The sequence below is a fragment of the Vespula vulgaris genome, chromosome 18 (assembly GCF_905475345.1).
Source record: "Vespula vulgaris chromosome 18, iyVesVulg1.1, whole genome shotgun sequence".
NCBI classification, from domain to species: domain Eukaryota; kingdom Metazoa; phylum Arthropoda; class Insecta; order Hymenoptera; family Vespidae; genus Vespula; species Vespula vulgaris.
The window spans coordinates 473956-493799 of record NC_066603.1 but is presented as its reverse complement, the minus strand read 5'-3'; the positions used below and the strand labels follow the sequence as shown (position 1 = coordinate 493799).

The window sequence follows — 19844 nt, the reverse complement described above, 5'->3', positions numbered from 1 at the left end:
AAATATTTGCCACTTAAATATTTTTATTAGCGTTTATCACAAGTAACGTGCAATAAAATTACAATGAATTATTGCATCGTTACGTACGGTCCGCGTCAAATGATTTATTACATCGGACAGTGGGTAAGATGTAATACCAATCGTCGAAAAGGATTATCTACTTTCTTTCGTAGAATTATCTGGGATTTTCAGTAGGCAACTTTAATCTCTAAATTTCCTATCGATGTAAACCGTATTACTCATAAGCTATTGGTATTTGTAAATATCTTGAGAAAGTATGTATAGTCAAGGACAAAGTACATGAAACATTTCCATAAACATTTTAATAAGAAAAATTACATATTACACCGTTAATAGCGAGATTTAATATTTGCTTTGTCAAATTTTGATTCTTTTTGAAATATTATTAATGATAATGGATCCGTAACGAAGACGAATAGATTTCTTTTCTTTTTTTTTCTTGTTTTTTTTTTCTCCTTTCTCTCTTCTTTCCTTTTTCTTTTTCTTTTTTGACAAACGTGACTTTGGAATACTTAACGATATCTAATTTACCTTCAAGCATAACATATTTCAAATACTGAACGATATAATACATATATGTATATATATAATTCCATCGTACGTATTTTATTTCAAACAAGGTCGTCTGCTTCGAAGAATATTGTTTAGAAACGAACGACTACGTTAAATGATCAACAACAATATACGGGTCATTCACGAGTAACACGTCCTCGGAGCAACATGAAACCCTACGATCTTTCTGCAAATAATTGATTCTAGATATCTGATATATCGTATCGATTAATTCAACGATTTAGATAATTTTTCTTTCGTTTTATCCGAATTTTATCATAAATATCGACTAGAGCTCTCAATAATAGAAATAATATATCTTATTCGTCCTCTTGAAAATTTTCCGGAGGACCATTGGAATCGAAACAGTTTGCGAATGACAGCTCGTTATTACGTTCGAGCCATGAAAACGTGTGTGGGAACACGTGAACGCATGTAAAAATATATCGATAATCGTCAAAACTTGTCGATCATATGAGAAACGAACGTACAAATTTCCTCTCTCTCTCTCTCTCTCTCTCATTCTAACATCATCATTGTCAAACTCACGAGAGTTATCGATCGGAACACCGAGACGAACGTTTCATCATATTTGTTTACAGCTAACAATGGTTCGGACAATTATCGACAATTAAAGTACGTTCCAGTAATTGAATACAGCGATTACCAGATTATAATTTGATCGTAATAATTGCCATGTAACAGGCGTAAAGAAACGAAATTATCCCGTGTCTTTTCTTGAAAATTTGCGTAATCCTATTTCATTTTCGTACGTAATTAAACAATGGCAAAGTTTTACGTGGAGCCTGAAGCGATCTCGCCAATCAAACGCCATTCAATTCGTCTTGAATTTCTCTGATCGATTTCCCTTTTGTTTCTGGCAATACGAAGTAAGTGAGGACGGTTGCGACCACCATGATTACTGCAAAGAACCAAAAGGTACCACCCATGCCCAGCTTTTCTGTCATGGCTGGGAAAAGTTTTGTCACACAAAAGACCAAGAACCAATTTAGCGTAACGGCGACACTAGAGACGATCCCTTTCAACTCGGCAGTGAACAATTCGCTGGTCAGCATCCAAGGCACTGGGCCCAACCTATGACAAACATAGTAAAGTATTTAGCCGATATATTGGGATGTATACGCTCCCATTAATTTTATTCGATTGGCTTACCCAACGGAAAAGGCAACCATGAAAAGAGTCAGAGAAGCCAGTGGTAGCCAACCTAACGAGCTGACGTCATCGCCATCGTCCTTCTTTTTGAAATAAATGCCTAATGCTAAGAGACAAATAGCTAATAATCCGGAAGAGAACATGAGCAATGGTTTCCTACCAGCTCGGTCCACGATCGCCGCCGCTGCACCGGACATTACCACCTGCAAGAGAGGGAGGGAGGCAGAAGATAAAAAACTAATATAATAAGAAAACTTTTTTTCAAACATTCCTTGCGAATCGTCAGGAAAAAGAAATTACCTGAACCAATGAAACGATTATCGCGGCTACTTCGGAAGGTAAAGAACTTCCAGCCGCTTGAAAGATTTCCAAAGTGTTGAAAATAACGGCGTTTACTCCGGAAAGTTGTTGGAAGAGCATACCGCCGCAAGAACATATGAAAGCTCTTCTAGATCCGACCGTACGAAAGATATCGAGGAAGGAAGATTTTTTGGACGATGCTTCTTCCTTTGCGCTTTCTATAATCGTCATCTCTTCGTTGGGATTGTAAGAGTCACCGCGAAGTACTTTCATCGCCATTTCGGCTTCTGATCTTCTTTCCATATTCTAGAGGAAGGATATTTTAAGATTATTATAAACATTCTTTCGAGGAGATAAAAGGAGGAACGTTTGAACGATACGTACGATGAGCCATTGTGGTGACTCAGGCATCCAAAAGAATGTCGCCAAGAATGCAACTTCGACGAGCGCACAGATTATCGCCAGAGTCGTGTAACTGACGATAGAGCCTAATGCATTGACCAATAATATGCCAGCTGTAAGAAATAATTGGAAGAAAGCACCGAGAGTGCCTCTGGTCGACGTCTCAGCGACTTCGGAGATGTAAGTGGGTACCAAAACGCAAGATGCACCGACGCTAGTACCAACGATCAGCCTGGCTACATAGAGCATCCAAGCGCTAGAGGCTACGATGATTATCGCCCAAGATATTAGAAAGGGTGCGGCCAACAACATGAGGGACTTTTTTCGACCCAATTTGTCTGCCATTTTGCCGGATGGTAAAGCACCCAACATAGCTCCCAATGCTAACAACGAACCAACCCACGAGCCTTCGTCCTTCGTTATCACCAACCAATTGTCAGGTTCGTAGAGAAGAGGCAATACCGGTGCCGTCCATGCCATAGCTGTTCCAACACCGACAGCCAATAAGCAGACTATAGAAAAAACACGATATTCCTTTTTATTTGTTTCTATTTGATAAGACGAATTATATTTCTCTATTCGAAGTCAAAGAATTTTAGCATCTCTTTCGTTCGACGATTTCTTATCGGAAGACATTAGGAATGATTAATTTTCATCCAACGATAAAATTCGTTGTGAAGGAAACGTTGTTGGGATTGCCTAAAAAGAGAGCAGTATTTATACGCGAAAGACTTGAGTTGTTTAAAGTTGAAACCTCTTAAAAAGAGTACAAAGTAGCTCGTTCTTTCAAAGAAAAGGAAGGGAAAAAGAAGAAGAAGAAGAAGAAGAAGAAACGTAGATATATCTGGAATATTTTTTATACGAGAGTATGTACTTTGAAAGATACCGTTTCAAAGTACATACTCTCGTGTTATTAATCGTTAAAGAGCAGAAAAACGACGTTTCACCATTAAATTTTCCACAAACTCGCTGCTGTGGAGTTTACTGAAAAGAGAAAAATAATACCGCGACTTGTGTACCGTAAAATGAAGAAGAGAGGAACGAGAGGATGAGAGGGGAAGGAGGAGGAGGAGGAGGAGGAGAGGGAGTGATCCTTTGAAAAATCAACTACGTAGGTACGTACACAACGATATAGGAGGAATCCGAAGAGCTTTTACTTATCCACTCTTCTTTGAAAGCACTCGTTCCATCATTCGTGTGCCTTACCATTGCCAATGGAATGAAGATTTAAAGGAAGATTTCTCTTAGCTTTCAAATATTTTCTCGGTTCGACGTAATAAGATTTTGAGTAGCTATCATCTATGTTTCTTGACGTTACAAGCCTCGCTCGTACTTTTCCGATCGTCGAGTCAAAAGGGCGTGACCGACTAAACAGGAAATATTACCGAACTTTCCACTATCTTATTCTATCTTAAGGAAAAAAGAAAATAATAGATCTCTCTGGAAAATTTTAAACCTCGAGAAATCAGTACCTATTTATCTTTTTCTTTTCTATTCGTATTTTCGAAGTGGATAAACGTAATCATTCTCGATAAGACACTTACGCTTATATCGAATGAGAGATAGACGACGATCGATTCATTTTTTTGCACTTGAAAAAATTGGAGGAAGGAAAAAAAAGGAAGAAAAAAAAATGAAAAAGAACTGGACTCGGCTTATCTACCCCCTTTCGTACCGATCGTACATGAAATTGGAAGAAATTTGAATTCGATCATTTTCCAATTCAAAACTCGGAATGTTCGTTCGACGGAAGAAAAATAAAATCTATGGGGAAACGTTAGAGCTCTCGTTTAAATACCGGAAATCGTCGTGAAGTACTGCCAGAGTTTCTTGCTATCCTGACGAACGGGTGCACCGTTTAGCATTCCTGTTTCCTCCATTTCTGTGATTTAGAATTCTTCTTTTCCGAGAAAGTAGACGACGAAAACGTTCACTCTTTGAGATCTTTTTCGATCGAAGAAGATCCTCGACGGCGATGAAAATGAAATAGGAAAGATATAAAAGAACGAAAGAAGTAGAAAAAGAGGAAAAAGAAGACGCGTGATTTCGATGTTCTTTAGCAAATTAATTAATACGAATGATGAAAAGCTACATTTCGAATTGAGCAAACTCGCTAGAAGAAAACCGAATGGACTCGTCGAGAACGAGCTAATCGTATATCACACTCGCCACTATCTAACCAACATTATCACTAATCGGACTTATCTATTGACTTCGAAAGAGGCGAAATACAAAAATTTATAAATCACGATAAACAGTAATCAACTAGCGGAGTCGAAAATTCTATTCAACATTATTGGCGCCGATTGGCTCGGCCTTCCATAGAAACGATAAAATACAGACTTTTAAGAATCCTTTGTGTTTCTCTCGATAATGTTCCAGTTTCGTGAACGACGAGATTATCGTGTTTTATTTGAAGTATCGTTTGAAAATTAAGAAATAACAATGAAAAATTAATAAACGACGCGATGTAATATCGTGTCAATGATTCTCTCGAGTCTATCGATAACAGTTTAACAGTTTGTAATCCCTGAAAATCGAGTAACTACATCGATCGTTCTACTCGTAGCAAATAAAGGGACTTGCCATCAAAGGATCTCATCGGGAACGCATTTCTGCAAACCGCTTTGCGTATTCGCGTGCCTTTGACGGCAAACGTGTTCTATCGTCGTGGTCTTAGGAAATTTGCATTAAACTAAACGTTGCTTTTGCGAGTAGATAGTTAGGTTTCCTACCGAGTTTCAATGTTTCTGTCATGTACGAACGATCGCGTTGTTTCATTTCCTCGTTCTTTCTTTATTAGATGGATAAATTTATAGAATATATCGAACGGAATATTTCGATAACGACGCCTCTTGTTCTAATTTTAAGAATTACTGCACAAACCGAACGTTGTTCCTTCGTCGTGTTACAAGCTCTAACGATCATTAACGCTTTTGTTAAACGAGAGTTAATAAACGCGCAAATGTCTTTTCGAAAGCATTAGAGGTAAAACAATTATCAGAACAATTATCGCGCATCGATCGATCGACTCTATCGCGCGATTACGAACATTACGCCGATTGTTGGAAATAATTATGGACGCGCAAGGAGATTGCACTGGTTCGGTCCTCTATGCTTTTTGAAAAAAAAAGAAAAAAAGAAAAAGAACCTTTGCGATCGCATCTGTTCGCTAATAATTAACGTCGTGCAACGTCAATAGAGATAATTTCTATGATGCGATTCTGATCATCGGTTCATCCCCCTTTCTTCTCTCTTTTTCTTTTTCCCTTTTCTTTTTTTTTTGTTTTTGCTTGAAAAGAGAACTTCATGATTGGATTATCGTATTACTTTGCCTCCGAGTTAACCGAGTAAGTCGATCGAGAAACGTTTAAACCACAAATCGCTACAATCTTATTTTCTCTCTTTTTCTTGACTTGTGCTTATACAAGAAAACGTCTATAGCTTGATCCTCCAGAATCAAGAATTGGATAATCAATACTCGAATCGAGTAATCGATTACCCCACGTAATTTCTTGATCGTCGTAATCATTTTCTTCCTTTTTTCATTGATCGACGCACGATCAATTTTTTCAAGCGACGATATTTTTCAAATCGAAAGATAAGAGGAAGATCGTTCGTTAACGATCGATACTCGTATACGATTCGATATGTTCCTTGAAAATATTCTTCTTGATTCTTAATCCCATTGGAGAAGAAATTTTTTCTGAAGAAAGTAAACATCCGGATAAAGAGAAAACGGAATAAGTTTGGCCTCGTAGTCCGAATTTTCTAGTCCGACGTTCTATGAATTTGAATTTGAATTGTAGACGCGATTATACACGGTTAGTCGTACCTTTGTCGGTCTTTTGGGAACGCAATAAACGTATGCCAACGCGTTTTGAAGGCTAAAGAGAATCTAATTCGAACGCAGAGCCTGCGGTTACCGTCGGTGGTTGACGACGTTGGAAAGCATTTGCATCTTCCAGCAATGCGAGCAAAGAAAGGTGCTACATCAAAGGTATCACGTTGCATATTAATGAGCAGCTGTCTTTCTGGTAGAAAACGAACCTTTTAATCGTTCTTTTAAATTCGTCTTTTTTGTTTTTTATTTTTTTTTTTTACAATTTTTTACAAGTCTTGTGACAATTCCTATATATGTACTTCATTGAGAATGATAAATTACGTTTGTCGCTCGAGTCAGTTTTTTTCTCGAGTCTATGACACATTAGTCTAATTCAAATAGATCTCCTTTCGTTCAGATCGTATGCAACGTTTTATTCTAATTACATAAAGATATATCTATCGTTTGGAATACACGGAAACGATTGTGCGAGAACGATAAACGAAAACGTCGATCCTCGTTAACATCTCACTCAACTGTCTTGAGACTGGCACGTTGACGCTTCGTTATCAGGAATGATCATTCAAATTGACGTACCGACTCGTTACGATAATAACACAGATCGCAAATATTTAAAGCGCTTTAAACGATCCCTTTTCAGTCGGCTTCGTAGAAGTCCGTCTAGAAGAAGGAATGACTATTTTTTATTCAAAGCATCCTTTATAAAATACGACAGTTCGTCTCGATCTATTCTCGATCGAAAGGGCTATCTTTATTAGGAACCATCAAAGCCACGTGCAGGTCGAATAAAAATTTGAATGAATGAGTGAAATAAATTTTTATAAACGATCGCCAGTAATATCGTCGTTTATGATCATTCGATAATAGCAATGAAAGCTCATTTATCAATAAATCATTTATGATAAATATTTCATTGGCGATCGATATCACTCTTCGTACGTTCGTTATCTGATTTATTAAAGCGAGTTACGAACGAAAAAAGAGTAATGCTTGCTCGGTTAGCAAAAAATTACGAAGGAAAAAATGGAAAAGGAAAATAAAGAAAAACGAGGTACTCCACTTGCTCTCTTTCTCTCTCTCTCTCTCTCTCCCTCTCTTTTTCTTTCTATGAAAGCAGTCGCTTCGTTATCACAACTTCAAAGCCAATAACGAACGAGCTACAAGATTTGTTTAGCGATTAGAGCTTTGAACGACGATCGATTTTATTTCAAATAGAATATCAACGAATGCACGAACTTGGATATCGCGATTCAAGCGGAAATGTACAATACATATTGGGGATTTTACAAATGAATGAAAGATTCGTAAGCGTGATTCAAAATATATTTCCTATTTATTGCTCTCAAAAGGAATCGACGCTCTCTTGTAAAGCAAAGGTACAAAAAAAACTTACTCGACGTCAATAATACAACTTACACGTACGTTATCAATAATATGTATGATAAAAAAGAAAAAAAAAATATACGAATAGAAGAAACGAAGAAAAAGGCACAAGATCGAGTGGTCACAGGATGAGAAGAAGGGAGAGAAGGAAGGGGAGGGAAAAGGGAGAAGGGCGGAAAAATGTAACGTAAGACGTCTTTTAGACGAGGACCAGAGTACATACGTACATAGATAAGTAATATAGTAGCAAAAATGTGCGAGTCTCGATTTAGGCGAGTCCTGGAATGATCTACGAAGGATAACACGGGCTCTTCGAATAAATACATCGTGCGAATGGCCTACGTGAGCTTCGCAAAATACAGTAGCAAGAAGAAATATCGATATCGATGATCGTTTCTGATATTTCTTTCCAATATTTTTTCAGATTAAACGTCGTACATTCAATTTATTTTTATATTCATAAAAATCGATTGATACTTAACTCGTTTGACGAAAGTTCTAAATTTTTACTCGTATCTCGAAGCTCGCCATTCGATCGATATTGTTTTTCTCTAATCAAAGAGATCTTCGTCTCGTTTCTTTAGCCGATATCTTTGCTACGCTGTAAAACATTCTAAATTATCCTTATCAAATATCATCTTACATTCTAGTAAGGCCCGTACTTTAGGTATTCGGGAGTATCTCACCGGATTATCTCTGTAGAGGTACTCTTTCTCTCTCTTTCTCTCTCTCGCTCTCGCTCTCGCTCTCTCTCTCTCTCTCTCGCATACATATACATTCTCTTGCATTCATCTCACCTCATCGACGCAACGAGTTCTCCGCAATAAAGGGAGAAGAAAAAAAAAGAAAAAAAAAGAAAATAAAATACACGCTTTCCATCGTAAAACGTTCGGTGGTTTGTTATATAACTTAGCTTATAATTAGATTAAAAATGAACTTATAATGTAAAATCGTACGAAAGTAAATGTCACTATTTCTCGTAGCTTTTTGGTTTGCATACTCTGTGTGTGTGTGTGTGTGTGTATTTGTGTGTGTGTGTGTTTGCATGTGTGTATGCATGTAAATAAGTAAATAAGGCATCGCGTATTCGTTCGATCCTTCTTCCTCTGATAACTCTCGCGATTAAGCTCGATCAGCTCAGTCTTTGTCATGTGTAACGTTCGCATGGACGGAAAATAAAATCCTAATCTCTTTCACTCGCTTTTGATCGTCGTTGTTAAATACGATACGGTGTACAATCGATGAAAAGGGAAAAACGAAAAAAGATTAAATCGATTAAATCGCAAAGAGTAATGTATCCGACATAAACGAACGAGATCGAAATCGTCATTGTCGCTGTTTTCGTCGTCGTCGTCGTCGTCATCGTCGTCGTCATCGTCATCGTTGTCATCGTCATTGTCGTTATCGTCATCGTCATTGCGAGCTTAATTTCGTCGCGCGAGAATCGAAAATAAGATGTGACGATCGTTAAATTTGGACATTTCTAACGAATGTAAAAATCGGGACTGCTCGACGACGTTCGATCCTTGATTTTAAGTACCCATAGTACGTCTCTTTGCGGAGACGGAGAAAAGAAAGAAAGAAAGAAAAAACAAAATCAGACGAAATTTTAAGGATCTACGATAAGTTCGTGGACTTTGGAAAGGCAAGAGTCGTCTGTTTCTTTCTTTCTCTTTCTCCTTACGTCCATGATCGATCCACGACGATATTTTCTAATTCGGACGAATTAGATCTTTAAGAGAGTGCTGTAAATAAATATCCTTTTTCCAGTGTCCGTCGTTTCGACGAGTTTATATCTCCTGCTATTGAGCTTGTCGATGAGATTCTTCGTTTCCGTCGTGCTATGATGCGTACTCCAACGTATAGAAAGAACAGATATCCTTATGATTTCCCAAGGGATCGTGTCTAGTACCTGTCCGTGATAAAGAAGGTCAAATAACGATAAAAAAAAAGGAAAAATAAAGGAAACAAATATCCTATATGACGAATGAAAAATAAAATTTCAACTTTACCTGTCCATCTTGAATATCCGGACTGTCGAGACTCAAGTAATCTAAAGTTGTGACGTTGTAAGCCAACAGTACACTGTAAAGAGGAAAACATTTCAACCTGGTCGTCGGCAAACTCTCGTCCGACGACACAAGACTGTTCGGTCCTTCGCCTAATTTGGTAACTTGGACCTCGGATTCCTGATGATACGTTATCTGAAATATCAAAGAATGCGATCTAGCCGATCGATCACTATTTTCTTTCGACAAATTTCTTAAACGAAGGCTTACTTCTTTTATGACTTTGTCGGTACTCAAGCAAGAATGAAGTACTCTCGTTTTTGAATTACGACTGCTTTTTTGAGCCTCGAAGAAGCTTCTAGGATCTGTAAGGATCAAGACGCCTCTCCAATTCAAATTCGAATCGAGCCAGGCTGTACTGGACATTGCTCCTATCTGAGAGAGAAGGATAAAAAAAGAAAGAAGAAAATAAATGGCAATTTTGTTCCTACGATTGAAATTGGATGTCTAGATAGTTATTAAAAAAAAAAAAAAGTTCTCCGAATTGGCGCATCAAAAAGATCGGAATGCGATTAAATAAATTCGAAAGATAAATCATAAATGAAAAGTAAATCCTACCCTGCTGATATATTCGATGTAGACACCCTCGCGTTTATTTTGCGTCAAACTCGCAACGTACTTCTCCTCGGAGGTTTGCGTAGCGTTTAAGAACTCTTGATGAGTCGTTGGTTTAAAATGAACCTCGCGTATGTAAGCGATCAGCTGAGGATTGTCCATGGAGACGCTGTAAAGTACGTAGTCCCTCGTCATGTTCGCGTCGAAGGCTTGCCTTCTGTAATATCGAAAGGTCGGCTTTAAAGTTTCGAACGTTCTCGTTTGCGAGAAAATTGATGATCACCCTTGAGATCGGTAGCAATAAAAGAGAATAAGAATCGATGCAAATGGACTCCTATTCGATACGGTAAAATGATTAACGAGTTAATTAACGCGCTTTAATCGAAAATTCCTCGAACGATGCAAATAAAAATGATCGTAATTTGAGAGCGTCGAAATAAAAGTTTACCTCAATGCAGCAGCTTCGCTCCAAACAAGAAGTAACGCCATAGCGGTTGAAAAAGCTGCCAGAAAAGCCAAGCAGGGGGCCACTCTTCGCCACCAGGTCCTCTTGTAGCTTAGCAAAGCGTTAGCAGGGAGATTCGAGGCCGCTGTTACTTGTTGACCACCTCCTCCGCCTCCAACTCCGGCTGAGGCCGTCCCTGGCCCAGCCATCCTGTCGAAATAGAACGGACAATTTCTTTTTAACCTTCTTTTTACCCTTGTTTTCAAAGGGACAGGGTTCGCTACTACACGTGGCGATCATGCCGGACTATTTACGTTCTCGGCAGTAAATTTATTGTCGTTCCGAGGGAGATTTCGAGTGCACCTGTCGTAACGACTCTCTCGTCGCTTCAACGACGTTCGTACGTTTATTCCTTCGTTCTTTGTCCCCGTCGACAACTTCGAAAGGCATTTGCATCGTAAATAATTTTTGTACGCGCGCTTACTTCTAGAAAAAAAAAAAAAGGAAGAGATTACGTCGCTCGGAAAGCAAACGAGCTAATTAACTCCACGCAGTCTTCCCAATTTTATTGTCGTAGCATATAATCGGTGGATACAAATTTTTATTATTAGATCGATCATCTCGATAGTTTCTTTTCATCGGAATAGAATGGCAACGTTTGATATTTCTGTTGAATCCAATTTAATTCAAGAATATCGGAGTGACACAATGGTCGCTTATTGTAGGCGTCTCGACCTCGATTCACCTCCTTGCAAGCTGGCACGTACCGATAATTTTAACTTCTTGGAAAAATAATCGATCGTATGAAAGAGAGAAAGAGAGAGAAAGAAATCATTTGTTTTTTCATTTCGAAGAGAAACGCGTTGTCTATCGATTCGATTCACCCTCCTTTGCTCACGGACACGCGATACGCCTGGCATTAATTAATTTCCTCTCGAGTTTTAGGATCGTTCGAATAAAATATAACCATCCTATCGGATTTCCTCGAGTAAGAAAAATCAGAGCGAGTAAACGACACACCTTCCAACACCGAAACGTTCGATATAATGCTGCCGTCGTTGTTTGCAGAATTTATTTCATTAACACATTTTTCTCGTATTACGCTTTTTCTAATGAAATATAATAATCTCTGAAAGAAATCTATGGAACACTCGTCGAGTACGAACGATCGAATACGATGCGACCAATTGAAAATTAATTTCGAAAACGATTTACGAAAGGTTTCGCGGAATAATCGTTTGCATTCTTTACAATCTATTTCTTTCATTTCTAAGATCTTGTCTTCTTTTAATTAAAAAATAAATCGCCGAGGTTGTCGCTTTGTACGGTCCCGTCTATATAGGATTTCTTTCCAAGTTTTTTCCTTACAATTAAAAAAAAAAAAAATTACAAATAAACGTTAATTAAAAAGGTTGCCATTCGCCATAAGATATGAGAGTAATAGATGTTTGTGTAAAGGCGGCGCTTAGGCGAGTCGCACGGTCAGGTATATCTGGATGTATTTGTGTCTCTACTACTACACGTGACTCACGGCCGGCGCGCACAGACTTTCTAAACAAATTTTTTCCTATCGCATCCATACGAGTACACATATAAGGATTCCGAACAAAGGAAGTCTTCGGGTTCGTATCCTTTTCGTACCTGCCGTTCGCAAAGACCATCCCATTCAAGGATAAGACTTCCAATATTCGACCTTCTCGGTATCTTTTACTCCTATTTCACGCGTTACGACGATCTTCTTTAAAGATACGTAAAGAAGTTATTTTAAATATTAAAGAGTCATTCGTTCGTTTCGATTTTTTCCTCGTTGTTCGCTCTCGTGTATTTTCTTTTTATCTTCTTTTTCTTTTCTCTCTCTCTCTCTCTCTCTCTCTCTTTTTCGTAAAAGATTCGGAGATATTTGAATAGAAGGAAGAAAGAAAGGAAGGAAAATATAACAAATCGTGACATCGGACGAACGTTGTGCAATTAGAAGAACGCTCGATGTTCGTAAAATTCAACAATTTCGTTTAATTATGGAAACGAAACAACGCTTCGCGTTTCGGTCTTCGATCTTTTTGACATAACGACGGTGTGACAGAAAGAGAGAGAGAGAAAGAGAGAGAACAAACGACCGATCTAATTACCCCTTTCTTTTGACGTCAAACAAGAGAATAACGGATCGGCCACTATACGTTTTACCTAGTTCCAATAAACGAGCATTGTGCAAATGATAGTTCTCTTTTCTCTCTCTTTCTCTCTCACCTTTTTTTACCAAAGCATTAAATTTGCGTTTTTGTTGGGAGAGTACGACTCCTACTCGTTTCACTCGAATGACATTTTTCTAATTCCAACTTTACGTACCAACGCAACAAACATCCGAATTGGTGAAATGGAAAACAACGAAAAGAAAGATAGAAAGAAGACAGAGAAGCGCATAGAAATGAAAAAAAAAAGCAAGTTGTAAAAACGTGATCCTCTTGTTTTCCATCGTTAAAAGCTTTCTTTGCCTTTTATATTGAATTTATGGCGATGGTAGAGAGAAAAAAGGGGAAAAGCAAGCAAAAGAGAGAGAAAGACAGAGAGAAATAAAACGTAAAGAGAGAAAAGAAAACAATCGTCATTTGGAGGAAAGACTGAAACCTTTGCGAAGTAATGCCACTCTCGTCGTGAGCGATATCGATCGATCGATTTCAACGTACATATATATCATTTAAATGTAATAAGTTGTAGGTAGGATACGATAGGTTCGCATAGCTTTCACATTGGTCTCTCTAGTCGTAAACGCTAGTATATACACGTCGTTAGTAAACATATCCGTAATACATAACATAGTCGTAAAAACGAAAAATGATGCATAACAAGTTGAGAAAGATATCGGCGTGATTCACTGCGTTTAAAAGAGAACTTCATATATTATATATCCTACGTATCACTCACACTTTCGTGCACCGATAGGCCCGCACAAAAAAGAAAAAGAAAAAAAAACAAAGGAAAAGAAAATAACAAAAAGAAAGAAGAAACAAACGAGTTCACATAATTGTTACTATCCAACGCTCTAAAAGAACGTTCCCTTCGAAGGAATTAAAATCCAAAACACGCTCGTAACTCGACGGATTCTTTCTCTCTTTTTTTTTGTTTTTCTTTTTTTCTTTGTTTATCGATACGTACTTAGTCTTGACGGGCTCCAGTTTTTGGCAGTTCTTTCTTGGTCGATTTTAAATGCCGATGGAAACGCAGCTTTAACAGCACCGTACTTCGATCGCGGGAAGCTTTACATCTCGTCCGTGACACGCTCGCTGTCCCGTACACATTCGGCTTTCGTTTGCGCGACTGTAGGAGAGCGTGCTCATCTCTCTTTCTCTCTTTCTTTCTGTCTTTCTCTCTCTCTCTCTCTCTCTTCTCCTCCTCTTCCTCCTCCTCCTCCTCCTCCTCTTGCCCCTCTCTTCTTCCTTTCTCTCCCACTCTCTTTCTCTCGATTTCCTTTCGTCCGGCCGACCCACACGCGCGGTGCACTTTACGAAGTAGCGTCCTCGCTTTGCACCGAGAAGAATGTAAACGTAAAGGAACTTTTCTATGTCTCCTCCTCCTCTCTACGGAGAGGAGTCATGACAAAGAAGGAAAGAAAGAGAATGAGGGACTACGACTCGCAAAGCGACTACTCGCCGACTGAGAGTCGTCGGCTAGAAGGGAGCGAAAGAAAGAGAGGAGGGTATAGCCGCAGTGCAGCTCTGTCGATGAGTCTTTCTCTTTTCTTCTTAAACTCCGACTCACTCTCTTTCTGTATATACCGATCTCTCTCTTTCCCACGATTCTTCGTATTCATGAGAGAGAGAGAGAGAGAGAGAGAGAGGGACTTCAGCGTCGGGCGTTTGTCCTCTCTGAGAAAGAGACGTTTCCTTCTTCTTGACTCATCGTACGAAAGACAGAGAGAGAAAGAGAGAGGGAGAGGGAGAGGAAGAGAGAGAGAGAGAGAGAACGAGATGGAACACGCACACGTTTGGAGAAGAAGAGAGGACGGTGTGGCACGGAGGACGACGGTTGCTGGCTCGTGACGAGCACCGACTGCGTGTGCCCTCCTCGCTGGCACCTGGAAACGGCCCCAACACCACCACGACGACGACGACGACGACGACGACGACGACGACGACGACGACGACGACGACGGCAACGGCGACGGCGACGACGACGACGACGGCGACGGCGACGGCGACGGCGATAGCGACGGCAACGACGACGACGATGACGACGACGAGGAGTACAATGCCTTCTCTCTATCTCCCTCTCTATGTGCCTCTATACATCGGGTGTCCTTCTTTAAACGGCCCACACCGTCGAACTCTAGCCCGTTCATCGTCTATCCCCTTCAACTTTACACGATCGCCTTTCTCGCTCGCTTTTACGAGGACACTCTACCGTTCTCCTAGCTTGGCCAGGTAGAGAGAACAGGGGTTCTCAACTTGTCGACTTTCTCTCTCTCTCTCTCTCTCTCTCTCTCTCTCGCAGTCTTTAGTCGAGGTTTATTCGATTTATTTCAAGCAGACTCGAGCGAATGCACACGACGTCGTTATTGATCCTAACGTAGACTGTTAAAGAAGAAGAAATATCGTGGGTTCTTTTATATCTCTGGCTTTTTTCTCCTTTTTTTCTCTTTTTTTTTTTCCTTCTTCCTTTTCTAATTTCGATGACAGCCATCGTGTAAATATTTGTTTTACCTATGCTCTTCGAATTCGAAGTACCGTCCGAAAAAGAAATACAACACCACGTGGAGGCGAAGAAAAAGAGAGAGAGAGAGAGAGAGAGAGAGGCTCGAAGGAGAAAAGGGAGAGCCACTTTTCCATATAATGGCGAGACACGGACAGGATGAAAAGGGAAACGGTCGGTTGGGGAGAGAAAATGTGCGATGGAGTCGGGGTGCGGAGGAGAAGGGACAGGGGAGGTAGAATTACGAGGACGGAGAAGGGAGGGAAACGTGATTGGTATGCGCCAAGGCGGAAATGGCATCAGCTGTGGCAACGATAGGAAATTTTGTTATACACACCCTTCTCCGTCTCTCGATTCTCTATCTCCATCTCTGTCTATCTTCGGCAATTCTCTAATTGCATTACGATTTTCGTTAGTTCGCCAAGTACGAATCCTATTTCCATTGGAGTTACCCTACGGAAACGATTCTTATTATCGATTAGCGAATTGCCAACGCTTTCGATGCAAAACTTTGTTAACGTCATTGACTGCCGTGCTGATTTTATTTACAAATTGATTTAATATCTCGTTCCCGTTCTAATTCCTTATCGCTTTACTAGCATTTCTTCGGGATTTTCTCTATCTCTGTTATTCTTGCGTAATGCGTTGCCTTATTTTTCCCTTTTTTTTTTTCTTTGCTCCTTGTATAGAATCCGATAAATTATCAATTAGGTATACATAAATCTGAACGTAGGTAACCCGTGCTTGCTCTTCCATAAAGGGATATCGTGTGTGAATTTTTCTACCGTAGAGAATTCAAGTCGAGAACGCAACTCGACTCGAGAAGCGTAGAATTTCTCTTTGAAAAGGAGTTAAAGAAACGGCGAACCTGGCTAGAGACGAGAACAGCCGGCTCTCCGTCATCGCGATCGTGCGTGCCACTGCCATCTGCTCGATCATGTAAATGCGAATAACAGGGAGAGAAGGAGAGAGAGAGAGACAGAGAATGGACGTCTAGTCGGGTCGGAAAGCGTCGGGACGCCCGACTACACATGGCACGCGCTCAAACGCGCGGACGCTCGCGCAGACGCGATTCTCCATCGTCAAAAGAGAGTAAGTAAGAGAGAGAGAGAGAGAGAGAGAGAGATTCACGCACACGATAGTAGGAGGACGCCGTTGGAAGCGCGTTACATTGAACCGTCCAACGGAGAGCGGACACTCGTACGGCGACCGCGAACGTGATAACTCCTTTCCTGTTCCCGCTTCTTCCCGAAGGAATACGAAGAATCCTTTTGAACTCTCGACAAAAGTGTTCATTCTGTTGAACGACACTTCGATATCACGTGGGAACCTTCCGGCGGGTCGATTATTTTTTTCAAGAGGATTTGGAGCATCGAAAACGAAGCTGATGATCGGTATTTCCAACTAATACTTACAGTACGTTCTTCCTATTTCTATTTTCAAAGGATTAGTTTAGTTCGACTCTAGAGGCTCGGTTTCAAATGTGCCGCGCGCGGGAAAGTTTCTTATAACTCGATTATCTTAAACGTTCTTAAAATTTTGGAGTTTATGATCATTTCTTTTTTTTTTTTTTTTTTATTTATGTTCGAGACAAACGGAGTTGATAGGTCGGAAAGTATCGCGCGCGTTCGCAGCAACTCGTCTTATACTCGTCTGTCACATTTGACAGATTTTCTCTTGACAAAAGGTGGCGCGCTTCTCTTTCGCTCTCTTTTTCTCTTTCTTTCTCCCTTCTTCCCACTCCCCTCCTCTCTCTCTTTCTCTCTCTCTGTCCCTACAAAAGGAACTACTTTTAAAAGGAAGAGGGAAACTGGCACGGCAGCTTTTCAACTAACTTCCATTCAAATTTTGACATCCTCGTTTAGACGATAACTTGAAAGAAGTCGTTGGGAAAAGTAATAAGTCGAGAAGAAAATAATTTTTTGAAAGGGCTTTCGCGAAACAATCGCGAATAAGGTCGATTCTTTCATTCGAAAGACTTCAACAACCACCCTTCGTTTCGTTTCTTTTTCTTCTCGCATTACAACGCGAGACGATTCTTGACGCACACGCACGCGCTCACGTTTCTAAGAAATAATACAGGTTTTAATTAAGTTCGATAAGAGGATATTCTTCGCTTACGGAAGTCGACTTTCTCCCACGCGCTAATTAACTTCGTTAAACCTCTTCTCTGCACATGACCTCTTCTTTTCCGTATAAGTGTAACTCGATATTCGAAGGAATAAGATGGGAGAGAGAGAGAGAGAGATAGAGAGCTTGAATATCTTATAATTTTCCTTAGAAGAAGGAACGAAACCGTAATTGGTTCTATCAACGAGAGAATACATTTTTTTTCTTTTTTTTTTTTTAATTCTTTTCACTGTCGAATCCAACGAAAGGAAATAAAGTAATGAGACCGAAGGCCGAGCACGAAATCGCAGCCGAGCTAATTTTGTCTACCAATTGAATTTACTCTGCTAGATACACACAATACACACGTTGTTCCAATAAGCTTAGAAATCGATAGACGTTCGGTCGAAAACAAAGGCATTCTAACGGATTTAACAATAAGTGCTACGTTCCAAATTGGCGCCATTTATTTGGACGACTCTAGATCGAAAACAAGTACTTAGTTACTTTACTTACTTACGTCGGATGTCTCATCGCTTATTCGATCTTCGCGAATACGTTTCTCGTTTCGATGTTGACGCTCGTTAGCACGAGAGCGTTCCTAATTAACATCCCAATCGGTATCTTCGACGACCGTAGAGAGAAGGAGGGGAAGGAGTTAAATCCACAAACAAGGGAAACATATACGAGGGCGATCGATGACAAGCGGAAGATCATCGATACATAGCTCGTCCCGATGCACTTCGAAATCCATTGGCCGAGATCCAATGAAGAATTTAGTGCGGAAAATGTGGAAGTATGAGACTTCCGAGTGGATTTCCAGTTTATACGGGCCACCACCACTCGTGTCACGTTTCGAGAGTCATTAAGGAGAAAAAAATGGGGGCTAACCAATCGAACAGAAGCGTACCTACTCCAGGAGAAGAAGGTATTGTCCTTGTCGTTTCTTTTTTCTTTCTTTTTCCATTTCATTTCTTTGCAAATAGAAGGAAGAAGAAGGTCGTTCGATTTTCGAAGCGAGATACACGTTTTCGTTGTTAAAATCGATAGTAAATAATTATCGACTATATATACGAATTTCAGCAAATCGCGAATATTTCGGTTCATGAATTTAACAAAGCGAACACGTACCAGCTTGACCACATTTTCAACCGCGTTACTCCAACGGAGCGTTGTTTCAAAAAAAACACTTTTCTTTCTCTTGCTTTTTCTTTTTTCATTTTTCTTCTACTTTTTTTTTATTATCGCCAACAATCATCGATATTCGAAAATGCCTATGCATCTCGTTTTATTCGATATTTCGTTCTATCGGTATGATCATAGATTTGAATATATGGTTAAGGATACGCTAGATCCTCTTCCTTTAACGTCGAAACTAGAGCTCGTAGATACAAATTCCTACAGTATTCTGCGTTAAAATTCATGAAAATCGTAGATACCAGCTAACGTCGAGACGTTTTCCTTCGTCGAAACTTGTACGGATATTTTTACTACAACATTAAATCCACATATCTGTTACAGTGAACTTCGATCACTTTGAAATTCTACGTGCCATAGGCAAAGGAAGTTTCGGAAAGGTATGTTGGAAAAATATTTTAATATCCATTAAAATGTTAACGGAGAAATGAACGTCGTTGCAAAAGCGCTTGAACATTTCGTTTGAAAAAAAGACCGACTGTAACGAATTTTTATTCGTCCATCGGAGCGAATGATATTGACATATTTATCTCACATAATACGTCGTAATTTATTGTATATTTCTTTCAATATTTTTTCGTTTCTATTTTTCTATAGATAAATACTTTGTAATATTCCACGAAAATAGATATATGCGTATAGAAGGATAGCGTTTTTCCGAAATGAAAAATTGCATCGAATAGGATTTATAGTCGCGTTCGCTACATGCTCGGTAATATGCTCAGGGCATCGCGAGATTCGTGTTATGACCTTCCGAAAACAGCATACGATGTAATCGATCGGCGAATCACGAAACTCGAATGCACCGACTTTACTTCTGCCGCTTATGATAAATGTATCGAAGCATAGATAGGATCGTATTAACGCGACCGCGAATAATTAAAATACAATCAGGGTGTTGGTAATGATCGTTTGAACGACGGAAATAACAGGCGATACATTTTCGTGCCATCGAATTTCCGTTTTCTGCGAAGGTTTCGAAGAGATTAAATCTCGTAATTACGTTCATGTAACGATGTTAAAAGAATAAAGTGAATTCTGACTTCGAAAGTTAACGCTTATTATACCGAAAAGTAACGTTTATTACCAACAAATTGTTACCAAATATTCG

The 19844-nt window shown here is 39.6% G+C and overlaps 3 protein-coding genes across 8 annotated transcripts in view; 1 reads left to right on the top strand and 2 right to left on the bottom strand.

Annotated features, from left to right (window-relative positions):
* The window catches only part of LOC127070449 (serine/threonine-protein kinase 32A), a 42357-nt gene that overhangs the window by 12380 nt on the left and 10133 nt on the right, over positions 1–19844 (top strand). The window contains exons 1-3 of one of the 3 annotated variants that reach the window (XM_051008446.1): positions 16167–16843; positions 18176–18464; positions 19058–19113. In XM_051008446.1, the coding sequence (XP_050864403.1) occupies positions 18335–18464; positions 19058–19113 (186 nt within the window). In that variant the 5' untranslated portion in view covers positions 16167–16843; positions 18176–18334. Of the gene's footprint in view, positions 1–16166; positions 16844–16883; positions 18465–19057; positions 19114–19844 lie in introns of those variants that run through there. The other 2 variants (XM_051008448.1, XM_051008447.1) reach the window with 2 other exon arrangements.
* LOC127070450 (facilitated trehalose transporter Tret1-like) lies at positions 298–4631 on the bottom strand. 2 transcript variants are annotated; one of them, XM_051008449.1, is made up of 5 exons: positions 4247–4631; positions 2431–2960; positions 2047–2352; positions 1747–1949; positions 298–1668 (listed from the first exon to the last, which is right to left on the bottom strand). In XM_051008449.1, exons 1-5 carry the CDS (start codon positions 4326–4328, stop codon positions 1398–1400), a joined length of 1392 nt encoding a protein of 463 aa, XP_050864406.1. In that variant the 5' UTR covers positions 4329–4631; the 3' UTR covers positions 298–1397. The 2 variants fall into 2 exon arrangements, with proteins under 2 accessions (XP_050864406.1, XP_050864407.1); XM_051008450.1 differs by lacking the exon at positions 4247–4631 and adding an exon at positions 3572–4223.
* LOC127070453 (protein Star) lies at positions 6480–15233 on the bottom strand. 3 transcript variants are annotated; one of them, XM_051008455.1, is made up of 7 exons: positions 14720–15226; positions 13895–14259; positions 10748–10954; positions 10303–10516; positions 9955–10119; positions 9688–9879; positions 6480–9587 (listed from the first exon to the last, which is right to left on the bottom strand). In XM_051008455.1, the coding sequence occupies exons 3-7, from the start codon at positions 10951–10953 to the stop codon at positions 9402–9404; spliced, it is 963 nt and encodes a 320-aa protein (XP_050864412.1). In that variant the 5' UTR covers position 10954; positions 13895–14259; positions 14720–15226; the 3' UTR covers positions 6480–9401. The 3 variants fall into 3 exon arrangements, with proteins under 3 accessions (XP_050864412.1, XP_050864413.1, XP_050864411.1); XM_051008456.1 differs by having other exon boundaries at positions 13895–14056; XM_051008454.1 differs by having other exon boundaries at positions 13895–15233.

Coding starts and splice junctions, on each gene's coding strand:
- LOC127070450 (XM_051008449.1), bottom strand. CDS start 4,328: ATGGAGGAAACAGGAATGCTAAACGGTGCACCCGTTCGTCAGGATAGC. Junction 1,950..2,046: donor TAATCGTTTCATTGGTTCAG/GTAATTTCTTTT, acceptor CCTCTCTTGCAG/GTGGTAATGTCCGGTGCAGC. Junction 1,669..1,746: donor ATGGTTGCCTTTTCCGTTGG/GTAAGCCAATCG, acceptor TGTTTGTCATAG/GTTGGGCCCAGTGCCTTGGA.
- LOC127070453 (XM_051008454.1), bottom strand. CDS start 10,953: ATGGCTGGGCCAGGGACGGCCTCAGCCGGAGTTGGAGGCGGAGGAGGT. Junction 10,517..10,747: donor AGCGAAGCTGCTGCATTGAG/GTAAACTTTTAT, acceptor TCGATATTACAG/AAGGCAAGCCTTCGACGCGA. Junction 9,880..9,954: donor CCGACAAAGTCATAAAAGAA/GTAAGCCTTCGT, acceptor TTGATATTTCAG/ATAACGTATCATCAGGAATC.